The sequence below is a fragment of the Oncorhynchus nerka genome, linkage group LG7 (genome assembly GCF_034236695.1).
Source record: "Oncorhynchus nerka isolate Pitt River linkage group LG7, Oner_Uvic_2.0, whole genome shotgun sequence".
Taxonomy (NCBI): Eukaryota; Metazoa; Chordata; class Actinopteri; order Salmoniformes; family Salmonidae; genus Oncorhynchus; species Oncorhynchus nerka.
Window position 1 is genome coordinate 71076278 of NC_088402.1, and position 21203 is coordinate 71097480.

At 40.7% G+C, this 21203-nt stretch overlaps 3 protein-coding genes across 4 annotated transcripts; 1 reads left to right on the forward strand and 2 right to left on the reverse strand.

Annotated features, from left to right (window-relative positions):
- Window positions 1-474: 474 nt before the first annotated feature.
- LOC115132625 (guanylyl cyclase-activating protein 2-like) lies at window positions 475-5302 on the reverse strand. The gene is given in 5 exon segments (XM_065021086.1): window positions 475-1469; window positions 1722-1836; window positions 1941-2090; window positions 2249-2425; window positions 5234-5302. Coding segments are annotated over 5 exon segments (654 nt in total). The 3' UTR covers window positions 475-1326.
- Window positions 3447-10649, reverse strand: LOC115132305 (serine/threonine-protein phosphatase 4 regulatory subunit 2-A-like). 2 transcript variants are annotated; one of them, XM_029664816.2, is made up of 9 exons: window positions 10411-10649; window positions 9876-9985; window positions 9427-9597; window positions 9192-9285; window positions 8939-8976; window positions 7749-7823; window positions 7292-7432; window positions 6897-7162; window positions 3447-6747 (listed from the first exon to the last, which is right to left on the reverse strand). In XM_029664816.2, exons 2-9 carry the CDS (start codon window positions 9971-9973, stop codon window positions 6398-6400), a joined length of 1233 nt encoding a protein of 410 aa, XP_029520676.1. In that variant the 5' UTR covers window positions 9974-9985; window positions 10411-10649; the 3' UTR covers window positions 3447-6397. The 2 variants fall into 2 exon arrangements, with proteins under 2 accessions (XP_029520676.1, XP_029520675.1); XM_029664815.2 differs by having other exon boundaries at window positions 9876-9957; window positions 10411-10648.
- A 2860-nt stretch (window positions 10650-13509) lies between these two features.
- On the forward strand, window positions 13510-21154 carry LOC115132307 (eukaryotic translation initiation factor 4E type 3-like). The gene is made up of 7 exons (XM_029664822.2): window positions 13510-13819; window positions 15494-15566; window positions 15746-15840; window positions 15935-15995; window positions 16116-16182; window positions 19500-19655; window positions 19801-21154. The coding sequence occupies exons 1-7, from the start codon at window positions 13659-13661 to the stop codon at window positions 19845-19847; spliced, it is 660 nt and encodes a 219-aa protein (XP_029520682.1). The 5' UTR covers window positions 13510-13658; the 3' UTR covers window positions 19848-21154.
- The last annotated feature ends 49 nt before the right edge of the window (window positions 21155-21203 follow it).

Below are 21203 nucleotides of genomic sequence, written 5' to 3' on the forward strand. Positions count from 1 at the left end.
CCCCCCCCCCTTAAAAGATTTAGATGCACTATTGTAAAGTGGCTGTTCCACTGGATGTCATAAGGTGAACGCACCAATTTGTAAGTCGCTGCTAAATGACTTAAATGTAAATGTAATACTGTCAAAGATGGGCAGTATGATTTCCATATTGTCAGGTTATTTATGATATTGTGATGTACGAGCTACCCTCATATACTCTGAAATTGATAGTGCATTTATTCAGGGTTATATAATAGACTTACATTCCATAAAATAGGTCAACATTGGTGTGTTTATTATACATATTATACACATTTACTGTTCAACATATACAACACACTGACTCAACTCCAGCCACTTTAATAATGGGAATTGATGGGAAATTGTGTAAAATATATCACTAGCCACTTTAAAAAATGCTACCTAATATAATGTTTACATACTCTACATTATTAATCTCATATGTATACGTATATACTGTACTCTATATCATCTACTGCATCTTTATGTAATACATGTATCACTAGCCACTTTAACTATGCCACTTTGTTTACATACTCATCTCATATGTATATACTGTACTCGATACCATCTACTGTATCTTGCCTATGCCGCTCTGTACCATCACTCATTCATATATCTTTATGTACTTATTCTTTATCCCCCTACACTTGTGTGTATAAGACAGTAGTTTTGGAATTGTTAGTTAGATTACTTGTTGGTTATTACTGCATTGTCGGAACTAGAAGCACAAGCATTTCGCTACACTCGCATTAACATCTGCTAACCATGTGTATGTGACAAATAAAATGTAATTTTATTTGAAAATGAGTTGTTCTACAAATGCAAAAATTATGCCAGATACTGTATGTAACAACCAAGTCTGCTACCGGAATACTATATCATTGTCAGCTCTAACCATTGATATTTTTCCAAATCAAAACATAATTGCAAAATAAACTTTACAATCTGACACTGCATGTTGTCCATCAACCATATAGAGATGGAGAAAACTGGTCACTTTTACTTTACACTGCACATACAAAATGAAATCATGGGCAGTAGAACACACACATAACCATCAGTGGGAACAGAAACACGCAGATATGTACACATTAGGGATTTCAAAAGAGAAAACAAAGAAAGCTATGAAAGAAGCAACAAGTGATGGTGTGTGGTGTGCAGGTTATGGGGAGAGAGGGTATTACAGCAACGGTTGCCCCCTCTGCACAAGAGTCCATAGTCCCCATGGGTATGGTGGTAGTGTCAGCCACCGGCAGGGCACAAGATAGCTGAAGCTGCTGGTAGATGGATTCAAATTTTGATTGAAAGAAATCTATAAACTTATTACAGAGGTTCAGCTTCAGAGCTCGCTCCAGAGCTCTTGCTTACACTGATCCAGTCCCCAGGGTTGACGTCCATCTGCAGCATCTTCATCACCCACTTGTCCTTCCTGGCCCCGTCGATGAACTCATCCAGAGACAACTCCCCTGAGGGAAGACACAGTTAGCATTACTCACTAACTACTGAAACCAAACACTGTTTACAATGAGGGAAAACATTACTAACACCCATTGTCCAATGGTCCAATTTTCCAAATACTTTAGAATGTTACACAATAATATGTTGCACACAGTCATAATGATATGTAATCACAGTGAGAACCTGCTACATCATTACATTATTAAAACCACAGATCAAGCTGTCAGAGAACAGTAAGATGGTAAAGAAAGCATCCTCACCATCTCTGTTTTCATCAACCAGTTCAAATATTCTGTTGACCACTTGATCTGGGGTCAGGAGGTTACACTCTGCATCCAATTCTCCATGGCAGGCTTTCTTCAGTCTGTAGATGGACTGAGAGAGAAGACAAGCAGATTTTGGAATGATATCCCATAAATGTATGGGATATCATAACTGTATTTTATGTAATCCTACACTAATCTTTGAACGTCTGTTACCTCTACAATCTAAAGCAGCTCTGTCTTGTCAATGCAGCCACTTCCATCTTTGTCGTACATTTTGAAAGTCCATTTCAGTTTATGTTCCAACTTGCCCCTCAAGACCAGGTTCAAGGCTGCAACATACTCTAGAAAATCAATTGTATTGTCCTGCAAAGGAAAGAAATTATAAAATAATTTTATGATACTCATCAAGAAATACAGAAATGAAGAGAAAGTGATGTTCAACAGTTATCACTTGAAGGACATGTGGACACTGTGGCCCTCAAAGGCCCCCATCAGATGACTGTAATCTGTAGGCTACTCACTCCGTTCTTGTCAAATGTGCGAAACATATTCTCAATATAATCGGCCTCCTTATTGTTAGTAACACTGAAGAAGCTCTTGAACTTGTGCATGAAGAGTGTTCCACTTGGGCACTCCACCACAAACTTCTTATACCAGTCCTGCAGCTCTGCAACATCAATTTCCTGGTCTGAATCACTCTACTCACTCAGTCGCTGACCCATCAAATCAAATTGTATTTGTCACATACACATGGTTAGCAGATGTTAATGCGAGTGTAGCGAAATGCTTGTGCTAATCTAACCTAACAATTCCACAACAACTACCTTATACACACAAGTGTAAAGGGATGAAGAATATGTACATAAAAATATATGAATGAGTGATGGTACAGAACGGCATAGGCAAGATGCAGTAGATGGTATAGAGTACAGTATATACATATGAGATGAGTAATGTAGGGTATGTAAACATCATATTAAGTGGCATTGTTTAAAGTGACTAGTGATACATTTTTACATCAATTTTTTTCATTATTAAAGTGACTGGAGTTGAGTCAGTATGTTGGCCACAGCCACTCAATGTTAGTGATGGCTGTTTAACAGTCTGATGGCCTTGAGATAGAAGCTGTTTTTCAGTCTTTCGGTCCCTGCTTTGATGCACCTGTACTGACCTCGCCTTCTGGATGATAGCGGGGTGAACAAGCAGTGGCTCGGGTGGTTGTTGTCCTTGATGATCTTTAAGTCCTTCCTGTGACATTGGGTGGTGTAGGTGTCCTGGAGGGCAGGTAGTTTGCCCCCGGTGAGGCGTTGTGCAGACCTCACTACACTCTGGAGAGGGTTGCATACTCCTTGTGTGCTCTCTCTTCGGCTCATCTCTCCGGCTCCTTCTCAAAACCAATTGGATCAGAAAGCCAGAGGTCCCTCCCCTCTGATCTCCGCCATTGGATTTTGAGGATGCGAGGAATATGCAATTGAGATATTCCCAGTGTGTTGACTGAACACCCCCGTCTAGCACATCTTGGCTCATGTAATCTGCTGACTAGGTGTTTCATAGGGACACAGATAGGTATCATTAGCCTGAGTGTCAAGGCCATCTGGAGATACTCTTGTAACTTTCTCTGAAAATGTACAGATAAGGACATAATATATTCAAAGGATGTATTCAGTTGGCAAAGTTTACTTGAAAAACGTACTGATACAAATTAAGCAAACCCCACACTTAAAATGTTAGCATTTATTGCTTCATATGAATACTGTGCTGAAAGCCAATCATTCAATTTACAGAGATGTCAATCGGTTTCACAAAGGCAGTGAACACATATTACAATCTACAAAATCTACTTTACAGAAATGTTTATCCTAATATATAAAAAGACAGTTGCAGAAACTGGTAAAGATATGGCAGCCAGTACTCTCAAAATAAAATCAAACAAGATTCTTGTGATCAATGACATTTAGTGCTGATATTGACATTTCAATTTGACAAATGTAATTTTATTCAATTGAAAAGATTGTGAGGACTAAAGTAAACCATGTTTTCTTACCATTTGAGTAAATCGGACACAAAAACTGACAGTAACTGTGGTCAACAGACAAAAGCATTCACTCAATACTGTCAGACAACAGAAATCAGGAAATTGCCAATATTATTGTCTTCTGATGTTTTGGAAGACTTAGCAACAGGTGAGAAGGTAGAGAACGATGAGATAGAGTGCTCCTGGAATGTTTAGAGCAATGTGTTCACAGCTATACAGTGCTGTCAGAAAGTATTCATTCCCTTCAACCTATTCCACATTTTGTTGGGTTAAAGCCCAAATTCAATTTTCCTACACAAAATACCCCATAATGTCAAAGTGAAAACATTTATTTTTGCAAATGTATTGAATCATAAATACATATAATTTCCATAAGTATTCACACCCGAGTCAAAAACACCTTTGGTGGCGATTACAGCTTTGTGTTGTCTTGGGTACGTCTGCATCAGCTTTGCACATCTGGATTTGGGGATTTCCTCCCATTCTTCCTTGCAGATTTTCTCAAGCTCTGTTAAGTTAAATGGAAAGTGGTGGTGAACAGCAATCTTCAAGTCTTTCCATTGATTTTCAATGGGCTTTGGTTGAGCCACTCAAGGACTTTCAAACTCTTGTTCTGAAGTCATTCCAGCATTGCTTTGGCTATATGCTTGGGGTCATTGTCCTGTTGGAATGTAAATCTTCACCCCAGTCCAAGGTCATTTGCACTCTGAAGCAGGTTCTCATCAGGGATTTGACACCATTCATTGTTCGCGGTATCCTTACCAGTCTCTCAATCCCTGCCATTGAAAAGCATCCCTATAACAAGATGCTGCCACCACCGCTATACAGTAGGGAAGGTGTTAGATGGGTGATTAGCTGTGCCTGTTTCTCTCTAGACATAGCGCTTTGCATTCAGGCCAATTTGTTTCTCATCAGACAACAGAATATTTTGCCTTATCTTTCATATGCCTTTTTGCAAACTCCAGGCCTTCCATCATGTCCCCTTTTGTTAGGAGCGGCTTCCGCCTGGCCACTCTCCCATAAAACTCAGATTGGTGAAGTGCGCAAAGACTTCTGGCTTCTGAGAACAGCAGGATAGCCTAGTGGTTTGAGTTGGACTAGTAACCGGAAGGTTGCAAGTTCTAATCCCTGAGCTGACAAAGTATAAATCTGTCGTTCTGAACAGGCAGTTAACCCACTGTTCCTAGGCCGTCATTGAAAATAAGAATTTGTTCTTAACTGACTTGCCTAGTTAAATAAAGGTTTTTAAAAAAAAAAATCTAAACCTTTTGGCAGGTTCTCCCATCTCAACCAAGGAACTCTAGTTCTGTCAGAGTAGTCATTGGGTTCTTGATCACCTCCCTTACCAAAGGTCTTTCTTGCCTTGGTCGGACAGCTAGCTAGAGCTAGGCAGTCTGGGTAATTCTATATTTTTTTCAATGTCCCAATGATAGAGACCACTGTGCTCGCAAAAACTCAAATTGTTTTATACCCTTCCCCCAGATATATGCCTCATCACAATCGTGTCTCGGCACTCTACAGACAGTTCCTTGGACTTCATGCTAATAGTTTCTGCTTTGACATGAACTGTCAACTGTGTATAGACAGGTGTTTTTCTAAATCATGTCCAAACAAATTAATCAGCCACAGGTGGACTCCAATCAAGTTGTAGTGACAGCTCAAGGATGATCAAAGGAAGTTGGCTGCTCCTGAGCTCAGTTTGGTGTGACATAACAAAGGGGTGTGTATACCTTTATGTTAGATATTTATTTCATTTTCAATAAATGTGCAAAGACTTCTAAAAATGTGTTTTCATTCTGGGTTATTGTGTGTTAACATTTAAGCTATTTTGAATTCAAGCTGTCATTTTTTTGTTGTTGGAATAAGTCGAGGGGTATGAATACTTTCTGAAAGCACTGTTTTGTTCAATCAGAGTGCAATAGTACATGAGGATTGGTTGCAATCCATGGTTTCGGTATGTTTACTTTGCAAGATTACCAAACTTGCAGGGCAAGGGCTTCCAGTGGTTTTATGGAACAGATGTGTGTCATGGACAATCCTTCATACTTTACATTCCAAAGTATGGACAACTACACTAGAAATTTAAACATAGATGTGAACGGTAGCTTTACCAAGGGAAAACCCAAGGCATCCCACAGATCCAGAGGAGACCCTAACTGGGCCGGCCAACATGATACTTTCACCACAGATTGAGATCACAACAAACACACAGAAGTGGCTGATTCATTCCTTATGACAATGTTAACCAAGCAGCTTTAGAACTGGTGTCTAAAATAGCAGTAAATATTAAAATGACAGTGATCCATGAGAGAAATAAAAACTATCAAGGTGATAAAAAAAGTACAGCAGAGTCGTTTTTTTGAATGCCACAGGCTTTAAAAAAAATCTAGCTGGAGGGGAACTTTAAATGACAAGTTCCAGTTTTTAAAAACGGACTGATGCGTGGCCGTCAGGAGGTGGGTGGGTCTTACAAGGCGTGAAGAGACCGGAGGGTGAAAATCCTCTTGAGGCCTCACACAAAAAGCCTCCCTGTGCTGGGAGATTACAGGTCCATAGTGGTACAGAGATCTCCTGGGTTTGGTACAGTGTCAATATACAGTGTAAAGTAATGTTGGGGGGGGGGCTCGGCCTCGGGTTAGTCCTGTTCCATGGGCTCATCTGCAGTCTCTGAGCTTTCCGAACAGTTTTCTGCAGCAGCGCCCTCTGCCAACGACTCAGCTGTACTGCTGGGAGAGGCAGAGGGGATAGGCTCTTCACTGGGTGCTCCCTCCCCATTGCTGCTACTGCTGCTACTTACTGGGTCACTGCAATCGCCTTCCTCCTGTTCCTCTAAACTCAGATCATTCCCTGACTGAGCAAGCTGCTCCTCTGACTGGTCCATGGTGTTGTCACTCTTTAGTCTGTGGGTGGGGCCATACTCAGCCTCCCTCTCTGATGTCTCTTCCTCGTCATCAAAGGGATCTTCTGTCTGAGTACTGGAGGGCTCTGGGGGACAGAAGGCAAGAACAATAATACCATTACATCCTTCCATAAATCAATCCATTTTAGCAATGTTATTTTTAGATTCATGTCATTTTCCCTTTCACAAATCACGTAATGTGATTTGAAAATTCCCTATTGTACAAAATACATACCATGATCGTCTGTGGTGAGCATATCAGCAGACTTATCTTTTTCTTCCTCAACAACATCTGTTGATGATTCTGGCATGTCTGATGAACTTTGGGCAGGTGCAGGACATGACATCTCCTTGTCTACCTCATCCTCCTCTTCATCCATGTCTTTGTCAAACTTCAGCCTCTTGACTTCGTGGCTCTCTGCCTCCGTTGCATCCTCTTCCGGATGCTTGGTCTTCATCGGACTGCTCTGTGTGGCATCACTTTCCGATACCGAGGAATCACTAAAGGAAGGGTCAAAACATCAGAACCAGTTACTCTAATTATATACATCTTATAAAACATTTACATGTGGTATCAGTGCATTATATTTCTGCTGACAGTCACCTGGCTTTTCACACAATGCTATTTACCTGACAACATGCTCCTCCTCTTGTTCTGCGAGTGGCTCCTTATCGTCTGTGCTGTCAGGGAGACCATTTGTAGCCAGAGAGGTGGATAGTGATAGCTTTGGTCTGTTCAGTGGCCTTGGGGTGCCTGGTCCATTTACATTCCTACCGTAAGGAGAGGAAATAATCTCTGCATAATCTAATACTTTCATACAATCAAATGTTTTTGCAACTGAATCCATGTTGCAATTTCATTTAATTAATAACAAGGAGATTAATTCAAGCAACACAACAGTGCCACCCACTGTCTGACAATCATATTTGGTATGAGTAAATTAGTAAACCTTCTCCCCCTATGTTCAGGGATCCCTGGAAAGAAAGACTGCTGGGTTTAATTTGAGTTCCTTATCCCTTTTTTATGTTTTTATTTTTTTTAATAGCATAACTGAAAGTTAACCATTGACAAGTAGGTATCTCTCACCTTTCTGAATAAATAGCGGTATTGCCAGGGAACATCACTCCATTCATTCGATTTACACTGGTTGCCCCATTTTTCCTTTAAAAAAGAGGCACAGCAAGTCAACAAATCCAAATGATTGTTAGCTTTAAAGTGCTATACATAGCATTTTTTAATGCATTGTAATTTCAGTACATTGCCATAATATATCTGGCGCTAATGGTGGAAGGATAGTGTTTCACAGTATTGCTTACCCAGTGTTGTGATTGGCTATGATATTCACCTATTGATTTTGCCTGCCGGTGCGGCATCTGGGATAGGATAGCTGTTCTGCCTTTGTGGCTGTGTTATCTAGTGGAAACTAATTTATTGGTTGCTAAAATTCTACACTGTTCTTGTAAACGTGTGAAATGGCTAGCTAGTTAGCGGGGTGCGCGCTAATAGCGTTTCAATCAGTGACGTCACTCGCTCTGAGACCTTGAAGTAGTTGTTTCCCTTGCTCTGCAAGGGCCTGGGCTTTTGTGGAGCAATGGGTAACGTTGCTTCAAGGGTGACTGTTGTCGATGTGTGCAGGGGGTCCCTGGTTCGAGGAGAGGGACGGAAGCAGTATTGTTACATTCGCTCAATTTCCGTGAGAAAACAAGCACAATATTGTAGGGAATCATTGTACCATCTAAATCAATAACAACAACAAAAATCTTATTTTCAGCTGTTTGAAGAGGGTGAACCAAAACAAAAATGTTACTTTCGTTTTTTGGTCCACCAGCTTCAAACAGCTGTAAATATGATTTTCGTTGTTGCTGAAAATAGGTTTCACAGCGATTTAGATGGTACAATGATTCCCTACAATATTGAGTGCTTGTTTTCTCACATTAGTGGAAATTGAGCGAAAAGTGTAGAATTTTAGCAACCAGGAAATTAGCCATTTCCACTAGATAACACAGCAAAAGTCAGAACAGCTTTCCCAGTTTGACAAAAGATGCCGCACTGGCGGAAGAAATCAACAAGTGAATATCACAGTGAATCAAAATGTAACACTGTAATACTTTGAAACACTATCATTCCACTATTAGCCACTGATATTTTCTGTAATTACAATGCAAAACATCCTGTGTACATTAGCACCTTTTAAGTATGTTTTGCTATATAAAAAATAAAAATAAACTTAGGTATAAGCTAAAGGGGTAGGTAGAGAAACATGACAGAATACTTACTCTGACATAGGACACACACAGCTGACCACCATCACATTCTGCAAAACATAAACACCATCAATCCCAAGCATTTATATTGTATATTAATACAAGCAATTCTAACTTGTTTATAAAAAATGAAACTGGGCCATGCGAGAATACATTACTCAACACAAGGACATGTATATGTGACATAGGTATTCTTACTAGGCTTAATACCCTCATTCAAATACCCATTACAAGTAATGATGTCAGTAGAAGTGATGATACTTACCTTCTCCACTCCCCTGAGGAACTTGTCTGTTCCTGTGTAGTTCCTCTTTGGCTCAGTCAGTAACTCACACAGACGCTGGATGGTGAACGGAATCCTAGAAAAATATGGATTTGTCAAGAAGGTATACTTTCCTCACCGTGGCTGTATACTAGGGCTACACAAAGACCTACTGGTAAAACAAGAAAAAGGGTCATTTTATTACACGTTTCAGCACTGGTTAGTAGAGGATACTCACCCGTTGTATCCTTCTACGATTTTGAGAATCCTCTCCTTCATCTCTTCAAATGGAATGTACTCCACATTAGGATTGGCTGGCCCTCGCTGGTCTGGTGTCGAGGCTCTGAAGTCATCCATTACCTTCTCAAGTTTAAACAGGAAATAACTTTTGAACTGTGACCATGAAATCCTGGAAAAGATGAGACCAAAAAGTTATCCTCTCTAGATCAGACACCTTGTAACCTATCCAACAGAGATGCAGCCTTGATGCTGTGATAACTACCATTCTTGGGACCACACAATCATGTCTCCTCAAACAACGTTGGATTTGGTAGCATATCGAGATTTCTGGATTATGACTATCCACGAGTTGTAATTTACCAGTCCTTTTATTTATATTCTGTATTGACACATTGTCTTCTCATTAGAAAAGTGGCTGGCACCGTTGGGATCATTTATCACACTCACATCGTTTCTCCCGTTTTGGCGACATGACACAGAAATTGATCCAGGGCAGGGCAGGCATCTTTCTTCCCTTTCTTCTCGAAGTCTGAACGTAGATGCATGAAAATAGGAAACTATTTCAAGTTATGTGCAGTGTTGGGTAACGTTAGCAGGCACCAATAATTAACTGCACGGCAACCACAGCGTTAGCGATCTAACAGTACCTAGCTAGAAAACTAATTAACCATCCATGGCCAACAAACTAGGTTACAGCGACCGGATAACTATGTAACTACAATCTGGGTAAAATAGCTTCAACACAATACACCTATTCACATACGTTTTGAATTATACAAGTACAGTAACGTTATCTAAATAAAATAGGCCTAGCGCGAGTTAGCTAGCTAACAATTTCGACTGCTAGCTACAAGCTAGTTAGCCAAGTTAGCCGTCCAACGAGTATAATATATGCAGCTACTTAACGTTACGCTTGTAAATTCAAATGTAGCTAGTTAAGCATGTACATATACGGAAAATCAGCAAACGCGAGTTGACTTACCCGTAAAACCCTCCAAAAGTGTGTCGATTTCCATCGTTGTAACGTAAGCTATTTTATGGCAACCGAAGTCCCCTACACACCAGCGACAGGAAATCAGAAAAAGCTAGCTCCCGCTAGCTAGCAACAATGCATCCCAGTGAGTTTATGGCGCCGTTTGACTCACACTTGCTAGCTAACGTTAGCTACCCACACAACTGGGCATGTCCAGTCAGAGTATGTCTTGCAAACCGGCCTTCTTCTTTGGGATTGGTTTGACGGATCGCATCCAACTTTTAAGGTGCGTTCCCCGCCACCTACTGTACTGGAGTGTGAGGCCAGTCACAGCCTACCTACATTAAATTATCTTCGATAGTCCTGTTCCTATAAGAAAGTGAAATAGAGCCCTAAACACCCAAATCTTAACCCCGCCGAGCCTCTCTAACCCTTTCACACAATCTCTCCCTATCTACATAATGTTGTTCACAAAATATCAACACATGCTCCACCGTTTCCTCCACTAAACACTCACCACACAGACCTGTTTCATGTCTCCCCATCATCCACAGCATGGCATTCAAACCTGTCTGCCCAGACCGTCGTCTACTCCACAGAACTTTCTCTCTCCTACATCCCATACTCCCCACCTCTTCCTTTAATGATCGATGCACGGGATAAAATCCCTTACAAAAAAATATTGCTGTTTTGTTATTACTGAATAACTGCAATGTACTGCAGTTATACTGCACTGTAACAGCAGTTACACTTCAAAGTTACTGCAGTAAAAATAACGGTGTTCTTTTGGACACAGTATTATTAGCATACTGCAGTTATACTGCATTTTAACTACAGTTATACTACAGTGTACTGCAGTTATACTGCACGCTGACTGCACATTTTTTTGTAAGGGATTGCCTCCCCTTACTACTAGCATCCCACTCCTTTTTTGCTAAAGATCGAGGCCTTTTGCCCGGATCAAGAACTTGTCTTCCCTGCGGACCAGTGGGACCTGAATATCTAGCCCCTCTCTCCTCAGTACCACCACTCCCATCCTCTCCAATGAAATAAAATACAATTTCAAAAAATTGTCAAATGCGCCGAATACAACAGGTGTAGACTTTACAGTGAAATGCTTACTTACAAGCCCTTAACCAACTATGCAGTTTTAAGAAAATACCACAAAAAAAGTAAGAGACAAGAATAACAAATAATTAAAGAGCAACAGCAAATAACAAAAGCGGGGCTATATACAGGGGATACCGGTACAGAGTCAATATGTCAATGTGCGGGGGCACCGGTGTCGAGGTAATTATGTACATGTAGATAGAGTTATTAAAGTGACTACATGCATAGATAATAACAGAGGCTAGCAGCAGCGGGGGGGGGGGGGGGGGGGGGGGCAATGCAAATAGTCTGATTAGCTGTTCAGGAGTCTTATGGCTTGGGGGTAGAAGCTGTTTAGAGGCCTCTTGTACCTAAACTTGATGCTCCGGTACCATTTACCGTGCTGTAACAGAGTGAACAGTCTGTGGCTGGAGTTTTTGACCATTTTTAGGGCCTTCCTCTGACACCGCCTGGTATAGAGGTCCTGGATGGCAGGAAGCTTGGCCCCAGTGATGTACTGGGCCGTACGCACTACCTCTGTAGTGCCTTGCGGTCGAAGGCCGAGCAGTTACCATACCAGGCAGTGATGCAACCCAGCAGGATTCTCTCAAAGGTGCAGCTGTAAAACCTTTGAGGATCTGAGGACCCATATCAAGTCTTTTCAGCCTCCTGGCGGGGAATAGGTTTTGTCATTCCCTCTTCACGACTTGGTCCAAGCATGAACTGTGCTTGGACCATGTTAGTTTGTTGGTGATGTGGACGCCAAGGAACTTGAAGCTTTCAACCTACTCCACTACAGCCCTGTTGATGAGAATGGGGACGTGCACGGTCCTCCTTTTCCTGTAGTCCACAACCATCTCCTTTGTCTTGATCACGTTGAGTGAGAGGTTGTTGTCCTTGCACCTCACAGTCAGGTCTCTGACCTCCTCCTTATAGGCTGTCTCATCGTTGTCGATGATCAGGCCTACCACTGTTGTGTCATCAGCAAATGATAGTGTTGGAGCCGTGCCTGGCCATGCAGTCATGAGTGAACATGGAGTACAGGAGGGGACTGAGCACGCACCCTTGAGGGGCCCCCGTGTTGAGGATCATCGTAGCGGATGTGTTGTTACCTACCCTTACCACTTGGGGGCAGCCCATCAGGAAGTCCAGGATCCAGTTGCAGAGGGAGGTGTTTAGTCCAAGGGTCCTTAGCTTAGTGATGAGCTTTGAGGGCACTATGTTGTTGAATGCTGAGCTGTAGTCAATGAATAGCATTCTTATAGGTGTTCCTTTTGTCCAGGAGGGAAAGGGTAGTGAGGAGTGCAATAGAGATTGCGTCATCTGTGGATCTGTTGGTGCAGTATGCAAATTGAGTGGGTCTAGGGTTTCTGGGATAATGGTGTTGATGTGAGCCATGACCAGTTTGCACACAATTTGCACTATATATGTACATATCAACTTCCATTTCCTCGTACCCCTACACATCGACTTGGTACTATCATTGCTCATTGTGTATTTATTCCTTGTGTTTTTATTGTGGTTTTTTTTTTTTTTTTTTTTGTATTCTGCATTGTTGGGAAAGGACAGTAAGTAAGCATTATAACTGTTAGTCTACACCTTTTGCTTAGGAAGCATGTGACAATGGAAATGTATTTGATTATAAAGGGCATTTATAATGTTCATTTACACATTCAATTCATCCATCTATTTTATATTGGCAGATGCAATTGTCACTGAAAATATCACTGTCATGCTTAGATGTTTTAGTCTGAGTACCAGTTTGTTTAGTTTATTCTACTCTTTGCCACTCCTGTCATGATAAACTTTAGCATAATGACATGGAGTTCAAGGTGTGGAATGTTAGATTAACAGACTGGTACCCATACTGGCCATACTGATTGAATATTATGATAATTCTGGATGATTTAGACATATTTACTTTATTGATGTTTGTGTAATGGACTGTGAAAAGTAGAGAACAAATATATTATATTATACAGCATCGCGCCTGCCGCTTTTGGCAAGAACGTTTGGTCTGCAGACAGCAATACGTCATTTTACTGTTGTGGCGGCAGAACAGTGAAGCGACGAATGAGTCAGCAGAGTAGGCACTTCCTATACAATCAAAAGGGAAAACGAGATCTTTTAAAAAACAATCAAATCGATCATTTTTTACAAGCAAGGAAATGGCAGTTCCTGCTGTCCCGGATCTGCAATTGAACAAAACAGTAAGTCAAAACTCCCCCGAACGTAACATCCATATCGACGAAAGAGAATTGGAGAACATCACGAACGATGGAAACGGCACTCTCCCATTACATTCTCCGTGGACTTTTTGGCTTGATAGGTAAGCTCACCATTTTATCATTACGTGGACTTAATGGCGATTCTTTCTATGCTTTCATGGGATGAGTTTGTCAACAAAATTGCATTTGCGATAGCTAGAAAGCCTTCTTGCCAAAACAAAGGAGTAGGCCTTGCAATCAGTTATGCGTATAACGCCGCAGAAAGGCAAGATGACTACCATATTCATTATACATTATATGATTATTACACTTGACTATAAGTCTGTTTTCGCAATCACGATACATTGTTTCTTATTTCTCTGGTGATTTGATACCATGCGCACCATTAGAACATGTTCTCAAACTCAGTCTTTGATTTATTTTAAAACTTCAGATCACTGCTTCACTGTATTTGTAAATAGTATTGTATTATGGGAGGTGTACACATGACCTGCAGAAATTGGACTTTGTCTATTTTCATGAACACTGAGTGATTGTGTTGGGGCATAGTCTGTTAAGACCTTGGGTTGGAGAAAGCACTTGGCCCTCTGATTTGTTGTAAACATATTTTTTTTTGAAACATCGGCCTAGTGGTGAAAGTGTTTATTTCCAATCTCAAGACTAAAAGTCAAATCATAGGCTGGTCTGTTTTTGTTTAGGGCTATTGCCATCCATTGACACTTTAATGTGGGCAATTGTTCTCTGTCTTGGTTTCAATTTAGATGTTTTTCTAATAAAAACATGTGCATTGTGATGGATTTCACAATAATGGCCATAGATTATCATTTTGCATATACAGATATTTCCTTTCAATGTGTTTTTATTGAAATTGTATATCCGTCAATGTACGTCTCTGGTCAAGAGAGAACGCAGACAATTTAAAGGGGGTCATTCTTGTTTACTGCTGGGCTAGAGTCCAGTGGAAAGGGGATTGACACCTGATCTCCGACCTGGCTGCTCTGAGCACAACCTCTTTTGGCTGAGTTATCTAGTAAGGCCTGTTTACAGAGTGGGAGGAAGGATTGCTATAGGTACAAAACTAAACAGGTTATTTTAGGTCTGATTGCTAGATACATTCGTTTAAATATTGATATTTTGTAGTGCTGAGCGATTCAGAGTTCGGTTTCATTTTGGGATCTTTTTAGGACTGCTAGATAGATCATAACAGATGCGGAGTTATACATTTGTTTAAATATTGATGTTGTGCTGAGTGATTACTAGGTCGTTTTGGAAAAAATTGTAAGTTTTCGGTTTCGATAAATTTTAAAAATGCATTATGTGGGTTAAATGCTGTAACAACACAGAATAAACAAAGTGATGGTAATGACTGTCCATTTACTTTAACTTATTGGGCTCCACTTTAACTTAGTGGCGCAGCCGTCTAAGGCACTGCATCTAACTTGTTAGATTCATCCAATGTCTGTCATGTTTTTGGAATACGTGATCGCGTCGTCGCTGCTCGCACTGCTCCTTGTGCGCACGGAGTGCTATAGTGCGCATGTGACGTAGTCTAACATGAGTCTCCAGTTTTTATTATACCACGGTGCTTGGGCCCCACAGGCTTGCTTGGCTAGAACCAACGACAACGAGCAGCTGCATGCGCAATGTATTCTGATCATGTTATGATCATTGTAGATCATAACATGTCTCAGATCTCTCTAGAGAAACGCCATCGGTCATCGAAAAACATTTCAGTTAATCACTCAGCACTAATGTTTTGTTTATCTTTCCTCCAGATCTTTACCAGGAACAACGGCAGCAGAATGTGAATCAGGTCTGAAAAAAATCTACACTGTGCAAACAGTTCAGGTAAGGTTTGCGTGTTAGTTTAGTTGAGCGTTTTAAGATCTGCCATCACATTATTATTATACATACACATGTACTGTACTCTATGTTATGGCTTTGTGTTTTTCAACAGTAATGCAGCAATAATATGAATTTGATAATCATGGTACAGAACCTATTTTCCCTTGCATCTTTTTGAATAGAGCTTTTGGAGTGTGTACAACAATATACCTGGAGTGTCCAGCCTACCACTGAGATGTAGCTATCACCTAATGAGAGGGGAGAGAAGACCACTCTGGTGAGCCTAAACTCACCTAATTTGTACATAAACACAAGTCTATGCATAATTATATTAAATGACCTTTCATTTAACTATTGTCTTTTTTATCCAGGGAAGAAGAGAGTAATGCAAAGGGGGGAGTTTGGAAAATGAAAGTACCCAAAGAAAGCACTGTAAGTATGATACAAGTAATCTGTTATTTTTTTATAATTCATACAAATGTCATTTATCATGTTTGTTGAGTAAATGTGTGTAGTGTTGGTTACATACTCAATGTGTCTTCATTTCCCCAGCCTGCTGTATGGAAGGAGTTACTGCTGGCCACTATTGGGGAGCAATTTACTGATTACTGTGCTTCAGGTAAGAGTGTGAAGGGAGAGAGTACATCATGTGCAGTGTTTTTCAGACTCCAACTGTGGGTTTTGGTTTACATGGTCTGTTATCAACTTGTACAGTCATGTCTAATGAGTCCGTCAACCATACAGAATAACTCTGTGAAATGCCATGCTCATCCAATGGTTTCTGGGCCTTCGGATGCCATCCTGTTCTACATTCCTCAGATTGTTCAGGTCCTGCGCTATGACAAGATGGGCTATACGAGAGAGTACATCCAGTGGGTGGCCCAGAAGTCTCAGCTCTTGGCCTGCTAGTTCATCTGGAACATGAAGACTAACATCTACCTGAATGAGGAGGCACACCACAAAGACCCTGACATCAGGGATCTTTTGGGGGAGATGATTGAGGAGATAATAGGCTCGGTATGGTGCAGTTAAATACTACCAGAGAGTTTGACTTCAACAAAATCACCAACGTATCCGCCATCAAGCTCACCCCAAATGGAGATGAGAGGAAGGGGGCATGTCTCAAAGCTGTTTGACAAGGTCTAGCAAGGCTGCTACCTGCCCAGTAACCCAGAGGTCATTGTACTGGACATTGACTATGAGTCTAGGACACCCATACAGAGTGCTGCCAAGGCCCTGTACCTGGCTAAGTTTAAGGTGAAGTGTTGTGGGGTCAGTGAGCTGGAGAGGAAAGATCTGCGTTGTCAGACTGACTCCCAGGACGTGGAGCTGGCCGAAGACGTAACTTGCAGGATCATCTGGCAGGTCGCCATCTTTAAAGTAAGATGACTGCAGACAGGATGTGCTGGCTCTCCAGATCATTTGTCTAAGAACATCTTCCAACTGGTGGGACTGGACCTGTTTTTGTTTCCCTACAGAGTGGTGGCTACCGACCCTGGGTGTGGTGTGATCGAGTGTATCCCAGACTGTAAATCCCGTGACCAGATGGGCAGACAGCCTTTGAGATGTATGAGTACTTCAGAAACCAGTATGAAGAAGAGTCCACTCTAGCCTTCCAGAAGGCGTTTCATAACTTCATCCGTAATATGGCTGCTTACACCCTGCTGCTCTTTCTGCTACAAATCAAAAATGGACACAACAGGAACATCATGCAGGACAGCAAGGGACGGCTTATCCACATCAACTTTGGCTCATGTTTGAGAGTTCTCCTGACTGATGAGATGGTGGTGATCATGGGCGGCAAGATGGAGGTCATACCTTTCAAATGGTTTATGGAGGTGTGTCGGGGGGTAACTGGCTGTCAGGTCCTACATGGATGCAGTGGTGTCTCTAGTCACTCTGATGCTGGACACTGGACTACCATGCTTCAGAGGACAGACCATCAAACTGCCCAAGCAGCAACTCAACCTCATGAGGTTGCTGCTTTCAAGGTCATCCAGATTTTCTTCCTCAGCAGCAGGAGCAAGACCTACGATATGCTTCAGTATTACCAGATCCCATACTAATGACCTTCTGCAGTATTATCACATACTGAAGACCTGAGACCTGTCTGATAGGAGTCCATATTCTCTATATATGCAGTAACCTCTGCTTTAGACTGTCTGTAAAGTCAGAGGATGTCCTATATACAAAGTAATTATCCTCGGCTTGCTGACTATCCAGCAACTTGTGCACTTTATAGATCGTTGTATTTCACACACCTAATTGGACCCTGATCAAGAGCTGTTATACTAGAGAAATCACACGGACCAATCACACAACCTCTATCTAACTGAACTCTAAAAAAGCGATGAGTAGATCTTCTCTCGGGGGACATTTCTAATGGTGGCGCTAGTGACATCTGTCTTGAGTCAATCACATACTGTGTGTGTAGCTGCTCCAATGTAGTTGGGTCCAATTCAGAATAAACCAGTGTTTTGTTTACCTACTAACCTTCTAACTCTGCATGTCTCACAACCAGACCTAGTAGTAATGTATGGATTTCGTAGTGGTTTTAAACAGGTGTGTGAGATTCTGTTTGGAGACATTCTTTCTGCACAAAGAGATATTTAATTTGCCTTCAACCCTGTACTTCAATCTCCTGGATTTGCTTTTAGTATGAACGGTTGCATCACTGCCAGGTATGGCAACTGCTCGACATTTGACCATAAGGCGCTACAGAGGGTAGTCCGTACGGCCCAGTACATCACTGGGGCCAAGCTTCCTGCCATCCAGGACCTCTGTACTAGGCGGTGTCAGAGGAAGTCCCAAAGAATAGTCAGACTCCAGTCACCCAAGTCATAGCCTGTTCTCTCTGCTACTGCACGGCAAGTGGTACCGGAGTGCCAAGTTTAGGACCAAAAGGCTCCTTAACAGCTTCTACCCCCAAGACATAAGACTGCTGAACAATTAATCAAATGGCCACCCGGACTATTTGATTTAGTGTCTTTACACTGCTGCTACTCGCTGTTTATTATCTATGCATAGTCACTTTACCCCTACCTACATGTAAAAATTACCATGACTAACCTGTACCCCCACACATTGATTCAGTACTGTTACGCCCTGTATATAGCCTAGTTATTATTTTATTGTTACTTTTTATTCTTTTTACTTTAGTTTATTTGGTAAATATTTTTTAAACTCTTTCTTGAACTGCATTGTTGGGTAAGGGCTTGTAAAGTAAGCATTTCACGGTAACACCTGTTGTATTCCGCACATGTTACAAATCAAGTTTGATTTGGTGGTAGTGGTGACGAAGACCCCAAAAGCAATTTCTCTAAACCTTGGCACAAACAGAAGGGTAGTATTAAATGACAACTACACTCCTCTGTTATGCTAGATATTATCATCTTAATGTGTGACAACAAATGAGATTGCTGTGAGTTGCGCTTCAGAAACCCTGCTGTTATGCTGTATATCAACTTTCAGGCTTTATGAAGATGCTTTACTTGATTGTTTGTAAAGAGAAGTAATCTTACATCTGTCTATCATTTTATATTAGATGGTATGTATTTTTGTTCTGAATGGATATGTTATTATTAATCATTATTTTACTTGGATGTATAAGATGAAATACCCTATATGTATTACAGTGTGTTTGTAATATAATGTAGTCGGCTATCGGTTAAGCGCATTGGGCCAGTAACTAAAAGGTTGCTGGTTCGAATGCCTGAGCTGACTAGGTGAAAAATCTACTGATGTGCCCTTGAGAAAGACATTTATTCTTATCCGGAGTGACTTACAGGAGAAATTAAGGTTCTGCTAAATGACTAAATGTAAAGTTGTAAAAGGTATTACAGCTTTACAATATTCCATTGTAAAATTGTACTTCAAAATACTGAAGGGTATTGATGTGTTTATCTGAAGAAAAATAAATCTCTGGTTATGTTTCAGAGGATGAGGTGGTTGGTGTTAGTGTCAGCGTTCGAGACAGAGAAGATGTTGTTCAAGTCTGGAATGGAAATGCCTTTTTTGCTAATGAAGCAAACATCCTAGGAAGGATCTATGAACTTCTTCCACAGATAACTTTTAAAGCAGTATTTTATAAGCGTGAGTACTTTCAATCGTGTATGACATGATAAAAACAAGAGTAGAGTATGTGCTAGTTCACTCCATCAAAACAACGTTACTCTTCCCTTACTATAAATGAGCCTATTGATAACTCATGAGATTAATGTGTTTGTTTCTATTTCAGCACATGAGGAGCACCATGCCTTCGAAGGAGGTCGCCCAAGACATTAGCAAGCTTTGCACATTTGACACTTTGTTGTTTTTGGTCTTGGAAATTGACTGAATCTTCTGAGCTCTACTGTCTTTCATGAATGTGTTATACAATTACTTCAATTTGGGCAGACAAATATCATAGCTGGGCTTCATTTTAGGATGAATGATACATGTTCCTTAGTGTTAGTTTTTATACAAAGATATTTAGCTAAACCACACTTTATCTCAACAGTGCACTTTTACCAGAGCCTTTTAGTTTTCACAGTTTCCTGATCTTACATTGAATTTACATTGTTCCCTGATTCTAGAATGAATGGAGAGTATTTTCCTCAAGCCAGTATTATTCATACAGTTTTATGTGAAAATTGTTGCACATTCAAATGTTTTATTTATTTGTTTTTGGGGGTTTGTAGTTTATTTTTGGCGGGGGGGGGGATCTTAACTGTTACTGGTTGTTAGATTTGTTAAATAACACCAACTTTTTTACAAAAACGAAATCACCACTCTGCGTGTTACCAGATAAATGCTATAGTTTAGTTTACCCTGAGTGTTTTGGTAATCACCAGTGGGTCATTGTACAAACACACTCAATTGTTGTTTCCGAAATGCACAACAGGCCTTTTTAATTTTTACTGTAATGAACAGGATTACTAAGCAAGGAATCTAGACTACGCCTAGATGGGTATCAGTTTTCTGAAGAATATCAATTGCACATGTCAATTGGTTCATTCTAATTTTTTTCTTCACTTTTGTGTTTATTACATTTCTATCATGAATATTGTTCTCATTTAAGTCCTACAAACTAAAAGAACCATTTTGAAATTCAAAAAACGATATGATGTATGAACTGTGCTTTGGGTTGATTGAATACTTATCTTTACCAAAGACCTTTCTAACCCTCTCTCTCTCTGTCAGTGTGTGTGCACAAGCATGCATGTGTGTGTGCATGCTCCCTGCTAAGCTTTTTAAGTTTTGTAACCTGTTGGTTGTAATTGTCATCAGATGCGGTCTCTGTAGTTGATTGAGCTTCTCTGTGACTCAGGTCATCCATGTTCAAACACTAAGCACATTAATTAGGGACGTTTTTGTTGAAAGAAACAAATAATCGAACATAATGTAGCTGGACTTTCTGGCAGTTTTTACTATAGTGCCCAGTCAAGGTGAGATCTCAGCTGATCGTTAATCTTTGGAATGGTGCCTTGTGTTTTCCAAGGGTTTCAGTCTTGAAAGTTGTTTATTTTTTACATTGAACCAGTCAAAATGTAAAATCAATATTTTTGCTGATAGATTTTGAAATGTTGGAAAAATTAAATGCTAAACAATCATGCCTTGTTTATCTATGGTCTTTGGTGCTGTTTTTTGTTTGTTTTTTAA